This window comes from Phragmites australis, chromosome 10, assembly GCF_958298935.1.
Source record: "Phragmites australis chromosome 10, lpPhrAust1.1, whole genome shotgun sequence".
Classification (NCBI taxonomy): domain Eukaryota; kingdom Viridiplantae; phylum Streptophyta; class Magnoliopsida; order Poales; family Poaceae; genus Phragmites; species Phragmites australis.
Window position 1 is genome coordinate 6035953 of NC_084930.1, and position 8746 is coordinate 6044698.

The 8746-nt window shown below is 45.3% G+C and overlaps 1 protein-coding gene across 3 annotated transcripts; it reads right to left on the minus strand.

The window, feature by feature from the left end:
- Nucleotides 1–3327: 3327 nt before the first annotated feature.
- LOC133883401 (uncharacterized) lies at nt 3328–6499 on the minus strand. Of its 3 annotated transcripts, none has more exons than XM_062322717.1 (6): nt 6182–6499; nt 5073–5406; nt 4755–4971; nt 4111–4648; nt 3928–4026; nt 3328–3831 (listed from the first exon to the last, which is right to left on the minus strand). In XM_062322717.1, exons 1-6 carry the CDS (start codon nt 6303–6305, stop codon nt 3581–3583), a joined length of 1563 nt encoding a protein of 520 aa, XP_062178701.1. In that variant the 5' UTR covers nt 6306–6499; the 3' UTR covers nt 3328–3580. The 3 variants fall into 3 exon arrangements, with proteins under 3 accessions (XP_062178701.1, XP_062178703.1, XP_062178702.1); XM_062322719.1 differs by having other exon boundaries at nt 5073–5459; nt 6260–6498; XM_062322718.1 differs by having other exon boundaries at nt 6260–6496.
- Between the last annotated feature and the right edge of the window lie 2247 nt (nt 6500–8746).

Sequence of the window (8746 nt, forward strand, 5' to 3'; positions counted from 1 at the left end):
GCACGTCACCGTCCATGTGTACAGACAAGCGCCACGCGTCCGTACACGCCCCGATACAAAACAAAAGGTGCCAACAAACAGTGCAGAATGGAACCATCCGTCGCCCGGCGGTTGGAGCCAACTCATCTGCTCAAGAGAAAGCACGACACGAAAGCACACGTGAATTGTTGGTTACTTCTGACAAGATAAGCTTGCGCTGCAGTTTCTCCAACTGGGTCTCGATCTGAACTGACAGCCTGACATGGCAGATCACGATCCATCTCGACTCGACTTCACACAAGGTGAGCCCTCAACTATGAGTACGACTAATTTATACTATTAGTATATACATCCATTTGATCTTTAGTCCATTATCGGTGAGTGGAGTAGGTACGCCATGATTGCCCAATGACCGAAACAAAAAAGACGAGAGAAAAGAAAACGACACAAGCACGAATAAATTGATAATTTCTTACTTAAAGATTGAATCTGAATTAAGATGCAACTGGTATCGATAAGAATCTATTTGACACAGTTCTAACTCTGAGATACATATTACATCTAGAGTTTATATCATAAAAATAAATTAGTTAATTTTTTATTTTAATTTAAAATAAAAAATAAATTAGTTTAAATTTTTATTTTAATTAGTTTAAAATAAAAAATAAATTATTTTAATTTAAAATAAATTATTTTATTTTAATTTAAAATAAAAATAAATTATTTTAATTTAAAATAAAAAACTAGGTAGTTCAATTTCAATCCATCCGATTCCTTATATCTAGATTTGACTAGTTTAAAAAAAATCTTAAATCTAGAAATGTGCTGAGACAAAAATTTGATGATTTTTACTTAGCCTTTGGTCGCACTGTAACTTGCACCGCCGACGCGCCCGGTGGTCACCTTACCCGCACCGGCGCGCACGATCGGGCTGGGCCATGGTCGCGTGTGGCTCATCGTGCACCGAGATCGCCGGCCGGCGCTGCCCCTGTGCGATCGATCGAGGCCGGACGGAGGCCCCTACGGCGGGCGCCGCACGTCTCTCCGGATAACCTCGGTTGGTTCTAAAAGCAAAGCAGGCTGGAGTGCGTGAGGTGATCGCCTCCCTCGATCGAGCATAATATGCTTCTGCTTATCTCGGTGGAGAAGTTGGCTCCGACTGCGATCGCCAGAGCGAAGAGATCCACCTTTTTTCGCCATCAGTACATGGTAAACTAGTCCGATTTTAGGTACGTTTGGGGCGCGTTGGATATAAAAATAATCTTACAAGACTTGATCTTACGTATTTGCAGAGCTCGAGCTCTGACATCTATGCTTCCTTCAATCCTGCATATATGCCTGTCCAGCCAACGAGCAATAGTGTGAGTGGTTAGGGTCTCAAGTAGCACTCAGGAGCTTCAGATTCAATTCTCGGGCGGACAATTTTTGAGGCTCCCATACGGTCACATATGGAGCGTGGGGTCAACGCTCCATAGTGGAGCTGAGTCCGACGGGGTTGATCTCCCGTTTTGCCTTTGTTTTGGACCTTCAATAAAAATCGTGTAGATAGAATCGTACTGTTAAAAAAAATATAAATGCCTGTTCAGTTCTGCAGGGCTCGAGCTTTAGCTTGAACTGAAGCAACCACGAGCCGCCTCAAGACAGCGCGGCAAAAACAGGGTGCAGCCTTTTCAACTTTTCGTGTACGTAAAATTGAACATCCAACTTCCCCAAGAAGCGTACGACCTTAGCAGATCGAGTCTCTGTTTTGGACGTAAAGGACGGTGGGCATGCGGTGCTCGTCGGGAGCAAGTTTTGTTGTCGCAGATTGTCCAATGCAGAGTTCATGCGCAGGCTGAGGCAGAATTCGAGCAGGGAGAACAGGAGGGAGAGAGGTTGCCGGACGCAGGGAAAGTCCAAACACTGCTCGGGGCCACGCCACTCGCCCCGAGCGCGGACGGAGCCGCCCATGCGGACAGCCCGGTCTCAGTGCCCCCCTGCAGCTTCTCGTTTCACAATGGGCACTGCAACTTCTCGTCTCGGGCCGGCACTGAATTTGATTATTTGGCCCCGCAGTATGTGATGTAGTGTGCGAGTGAAAATACACTGTTTCTTCAAAACAAAGGGAGCGGAAAGAACTGCCTTCTGGATGGATGCCTCCTCATCGGCGTCGTCGACGCGCCCGAGCCGTGCGCCCATTATGCTGTCCACACTCCGGAGTCGACTGCCGACGCCGGCGGCGTCAGAGTAACCACCGGCGGCATGGCCAGAGGTTCCCACTAACCGAGGCACTTCGCGTGCAAATTAACCGCTATTGCAAGCGTGGCACACGATGGTGCCCCCTTGGTCTCACTGAACCATTGTTGTCCCATCACGCTTGGACTGTCGACAGCGCGGCGAATGCAGGAACCGTTGGAAACCTCGATCGGCCCATCAACACCGACGCCGATCGAGGAGAACATAGCACCCGTATTCATGTCTTAAATATATGAGATCAGATTTTATAGGATTATTTTCCGTCCACCGCTCCTGATGTCTCTTGCGCCGTCGTCTCATCCCCTTTGCTTGTATGTTACTGTTGGTACCAGCTTGGCATCGAGGAAATGGGCGGTTTACATCAGCACATAGAGCATTAGCTAGTTCGGAGACCGAATAAATTTGGACCATGATTTCAACGCATTTCTGACCTTTGATTTGGATTTCACCACTAGTTGTCCATAGGTATTTGATTATGCTCTGTTCAATTCTAGATCTACCTCATGTGTTTTAGGTCCCTGACTATACAACACGTGTTTTGAGAGGCCGAAAATCTCAGATTTTGGGCCGTCGAATCTTCTTCCTCTCAATGGAGCAGCCCGTCTCTTTCTTCCTTCTCCCGTTCTTGTTCCTCTTCTCCATCCTCCCGTTGGCGAGCTTCTCCAACGTGTGTCGCCCTCGTCCCGCCTCACCCTCACAGGAGCTTGTCGGGGATGGAGAAGATGGGGTCAGAGCTGGCCGGAGATGGAGAAGCTGGGGTCGGAGTTCACCAGAATCGGGTGTAGGAGGGGGAGAACAGGCCGATTGCATACAATATAGCAATCGGGTCGTAGCCCTTACATGATGATCATTCAGGAATTTGCCTCGAAGGCGAGGGATTTTTCTTTAGTGCCCTTTCTCCATGAAAGCGGGTGATTGAATATGGATGCTCACAAGTTAGCTAAGCATGCTCACATGGTGGGGGGGGGGGGGGGTCTGTCGACATGTTTGGCTACTGAACCCACCAGATTTCTTTGATGTATCCATAATCTCTAGCAATGAATAAAATCCTGCTTGAAACCAAAAAAATCATCATGCCAAGTTCATACTTACTAAGATCATGCCAAGTTCCTCTTAAAAAAAGATCATGCCAAGCTCAGAGTTCAAACTTAAAAGCAGATTAAACATTTCCCTAAAAAAAGATCAAACATCTCCACAGATAGGATGATTTAATCTTTTTTATTGATAAAATTTATTCATTTATTTCATTATTTGGACACACAAGTATCCGAAAATCCACGTCTAATGGATCATCACAAGATTCAAGAACGTAATCTCAATCGCTTATTTGTTCAAATCCAGTGGCTAGCACGGCTCTCTAACATCTTCAGACTTTGGGCACGGCAGCGAGGGACGCCTCCAGTTTGTCCGCAGGGTGCAACAGGTCAACCATGTCGCCCCTCAGGTACTTCTCGTACGCGGCGAGGTCGAAGTGGCCGTGGCCGCACATGGCCATCAGGATGACCTTCTCCTCCCCTGTCTTCTTGCACTCCAGCGCCTCCCTGATCGCCGCCGCGATCGCGTGCGTCGGCTCCGGCGCCGGAATGATACCCTCCGTCCGCGCGAATTGCAAGGCAGCTGCTCCACAGTTCATCAAACAAGGTGCAAATGTTATGTTGTTCCATTCATTTCCGTGTGGAAAAGTTGCTCGTTGACAACAGCTGAGCAGTGTACCTTGGAAGCATTCGATCTGCTGTATGGCGACAGCATCCATGAATCCCAGCTCGTACACATGCGAGATCAGAGGTGCCATTCCATGGTAGCGAAGCCCACCTGAGAATCGAATTTACATGCGTTGTTCAATGCTCGGCAAGAACGTGCAGACTAGCCGAGAGGCAAGGAGCGTGTGAAATGCACCTGCGTGGATTGGATCGGGGATGAAGCCGTGGCCGAGGGTGTGCATCTTCATCAGCGGCGTGAGCCCCGCCGTGTCGCCGAAGTCGTAGGCGTAGACACCCTTGGTGAGCGTGGGGCACGCTGCGGGCTCCACGGCCCTGAACTCCGGGCTCATCCTGCCGAGCAGCTTCTCGCGCATGAACGGGAACGCGAGCCCGCCGAAGTTGGACCCGCCGCCGGTGCAGCCGATGACGACGTCGGGTGTCTCGCCGAGCGCCGCCAGCTGCTCCAGGCACTCCTCCCCGATGACGGTCTGGTGGAGCAGGACGTGGTTCAGCACGCTGCCGAGGCAGTACTTGGTGTCGGCGTTGGTAGCCGCCACCTCCACCGCCTCGGAGATCGCGATCCCGAGGCTGCCCGGGCTGGACGGGTCCGCCGCCAGGATCTTCTTGCCGGCCTCCGTCGCCGTCGACGGCGACGGGTGCACCTTGGCGCCCCACGTCTCCATCATCAGCCTCCTGTACGGCTTCTGGTCGTACGACGCTCGCACCTGCCACACCTGCACATGTACAATCACAAATTTAGCAATAAAACGCTTGCTCAAAGGATCAAGAACGCCGATGAGGAATGGCTTTGCGATTGCGCGACGACAAATCCGCACGTACCTCGCAGTTGAGGCCGAAGAGGCTGCTTGCAAAGGACAGCGCGCTGCCCCATTGGCCAGCGCCGGTTTCAGTGACCACGTTCTTCACCCCTGCCGCGGCGTTGTAAAACGCCTGCGGCACGGCGGTGTTGGGCTTGTGCGACCCCGCCGGGCTGGTCCCCTCGTACTTGTAGTAGATCTTCGCCGGCGTGCCGAGCAGCTTCTCCAACCTCCTGGCCCTGTTGCCAGCATCGCGAGAACTCACTTCACACTTCCCTGAATTCTCACGGCAAGCAACAGCCATTGACGAGGCCAAGTGATGCAATGTTAATTCGGTTACCTAATCAGTGGTGTTGGGCGCCAGAGCTCGTACACGTCGATGACCTCCTCGGGTATGTCGACGAACCGCTCCTCCGTCACCTCTTGTCTGATCAGCTCGTCAGGGAACAGCGGGGACAGGTCGCTGGGGCTCAGTGGCTGGTGCGTCTGCGGGTGCAGCGACGGCGGCGGCTTCACCGGCAGGTCCGCGACGAGGTTGTACCATTGCTTCGGAATGCTCACCTTGGCGCCCTGATTCGAGCTCGACCTCGTGGTGAATCTGAGGCTTCTCCTCCCACTGGCAGCAACTCTGTTCTTCGGCGCGCAAAGCAGCGAGGCATTTTGCTCCGGCCCAGCTGCAATGTAGAGAGAGCCCATCACTCCATCAGGTTGGTGTTTGCAGTGTCAGCTATCAGAATGGAGAAATCAATTGGGCATAATTGTTAATTTGCAATAAAGTCTAGACTATCATTTCAGAACCATCTCATTTTCTGGAAGTTGAAGAGGTTGCATTGCATCAAATCTAACCTTTTTTTTCCTTTTTTTTTTCTTTGATGGGTACCCATCACATCAAATCTGAATGATGGGTACCAATAATGTTCAGCCATCTAGAACCAAAATGATGCCTACTCCTAACTGAAGATTCATGATGTATCCAACTACACGATTAGGTCCTAACTGATCCCCTGTGCAATTTGGATTAGGATGTCAAGTAGGACTGTAGGAGCACTGGTGTACTACCTAAACTTAACTGCAGAAACAGGAGAAAAAATAAAATTAAAATTTACATGAACTGATTCTGATACTCACCAAAAAATTGAACAAGCACGGACTAGAAAAACAATCAATCAATCAGAGCTGTTCAACTGGGTTGTGTCAATGTTTGGGAGATGGGGGCAGGATAACAAAGAGAATCAAATCGTAATACAATAAACTCCTGGAGATCTGGGCTGGCAGAAACAAAGCTAAAAAATTGGCAAGGGCCCTGCTGGCTTCCCAAGCTCCCATAATCTCTGCCTCTCTCTACACAACCCTACCAATCCAAGTAGAGAATAACATGTTCTTGCTCCTAGCTACTGACAGTTGAGACCAATCCAAAGAACCAACAGCTACTTAGAAACCAGATCTCACCAAACTGAGAGAAAGAAGCAGATGAATCGATCGACAAGTGGATGAACCACCGGTTATCCATGGTCGCACCGGACGCACCTTGGGGCAGGGGAGGGCGAAGGGAGGTGGAGGAGGCCATGGCCATCTCTGCTGTCTGCTCCTCAGCCGCCGGCCTCGCCGTACGCTCCTGCTACCTTCTTGGTAGTGGCACTACTGCTCCTGGTCAACACTGAGCCGTGCCTCCTGCAGTCCGGGGGTAAGTAGTAGTAAGCTCGCCTCCGAATTCCGATGCTCGCTGCCGACCGGCGAGTAGTTTATAGCGCCTCATGTAGCAGGCGCAGCGATTTTTTACAGTTTATTATTGTTTGGTTCTCTTAAGAAGCCAAGACAAAATTTAAACATTGATTTCGGTTTAAATTCAAGGCTACAATTTAGTTACATCTAAAAATTGACCGAATTTTTTCTACAGCAAATCTATATAAGATTTTATAGACCGCTTCAATTTTTTAGCTGGTCAAAATTTTGACTTATACTTAAACCAAACATTACTGTAGTTTTGATATGCCAAATTTTGACTTGGTTTCTTATAGCCTCTTTGATTTGTGACTAGATGACCAGACCAAAATTTGATCATGTCTACATATATTTGGCTCTTATTTGATTTAAAGACAAAATTTAGCTAGCCAATTTTTTTCTCCTGCCCAGCCCATTCCTTCACATATGCTCAACATGATATGGGCGTCGGATTTGCTAGCCCGAGCTGCTGGGCAGCCAAAACCCCTGCCATGTTGACGCGGCAGCAAGAGAGAGGGTGGGTGCTTTGTATTAAGAGAAAATCTACGATTTATCATCGAATAACTACTGATTCTACAATCTATCGAATAAATTCTGTTTACTTCTATATCATCGAATAAATATTTCAGTTCCTTATATATCATCGGCTTCCGATACTACCCTCCGCTGCACTGTTCATAAACAGTATAAACAGTACCCGTGAATAAAAAAAGTTACAAAAAAATATGTCGATTTTTGTGCACGCTCTATAATTCATAATCAACCCGTTTTAACTATATTCACCTAAAAAATACTGTATAGAATTCAAACTAAAATTCTTCAAAATGTACTACTTTTGTAACTTCTTGCAATTTTTAAGCCTCATAAAAATTTACAAAAAATCTGAGAAAATTTACTAATATTCCTCCAATGTGATGTAATAATTTCTAAAATTATCTCCCGCGGTGAAAAAATTAGTTCTTTCTAATGCACAGTATTACAAAAGTAGCTCATTTTGAGAAATTTTAGTTTGAATTTTACACAGTATTTTTTAGGTGAATGCAGTTAAAATAGGTTGATTATGAATTATATAGCGTGCACAAAAATTGACATATTTTTTTTGACTTTTTTTATTCTCGGGTACTGTTCATGACCAGTATAGCGGAGGGCAGTATCGGAAGCCGATGGCATATAAGGAACTGAAACATTTATTCGATGGTATAGAAGTAAACAGAATTTATTCGATGGCGGATTGTAGAATCAGTAGTTATTTAATGGCGAATCGTAGATTTTCTCTTGTATGAAGGGATAAATGCAAAAAACCCTCAAAAGTCATTTGAATTTTAACTTTCCCCCTCAAAAGTTGTTTTGTTGCAAAAAAAAACCCCCAAAAGTTTGATTTTGTTACAAAAACACCACCAAAAATTCAAAAGTTTTTAAAAAAAATCACAAAAAATTCTAAAAAAAAAAACTAGAGACAATTCTAAGACCTTTTGTGAAATTTGTTTTAAAAAATAATATCCTTTGCATCATATTTCATGGAGAGTAAGTTTGAAAAAAAAGAAAAATGTGCAACTCATTTATTAATTTGAGTTAAATGCATAGTTAATTATTTACTAATCCAAAAATCATAAAACAAAATTTTTTAGTCTTCTTACGTGATCCTCTATCTTGTAAAAATACATGAAATCTTGAAATAGTTATTGTAACGTATATGATTGAGTAAATGTGTTGCAGATAGATTAATTCATAACTAATCCATAACACCCCCAAAATTAGTGAAACCACTTTTATTAGTTTACTTAAATAATTATTTGTGTAGAAAAAATAATGGTAGATATGACAAAGTTAAAATAACATGAGTTAATAAATGAGCTGCACATTTTTCTTTTTTTTCCAAACTTCCTCTCCATCAAATATGATGCAAAGGATATTATTTTTGAAAACAAATTTCACAGAAGGTCTTAGAATTGTCTCTAGTTTTTTTAAGAATTTGTTAATTATTTTTTTTATTTTTTTGAATTTTTAGGGGTTTTTTTTGCAACAAAGTCAAACTTTTGGGGTTTTTTTTTGCAACAAAACAACTTTGGGGGGGGGGGGGAGTCAAAATCCAAGTGACTTTGGGGGGGGGGGGGGAGGGTTGCAGTTTTCCCTTGTATTAATGGATAGCTGAAAAACAATCATAACTCTTGTATCGAAATTCCGTTTCTTAATCCGTTTGATCTAACACGAGATACAATTAAATTTACAAATCAAGACCCATATTGATTATGAGAAAACAAGTTAAAATATATCATAACTTGATTTATTCTG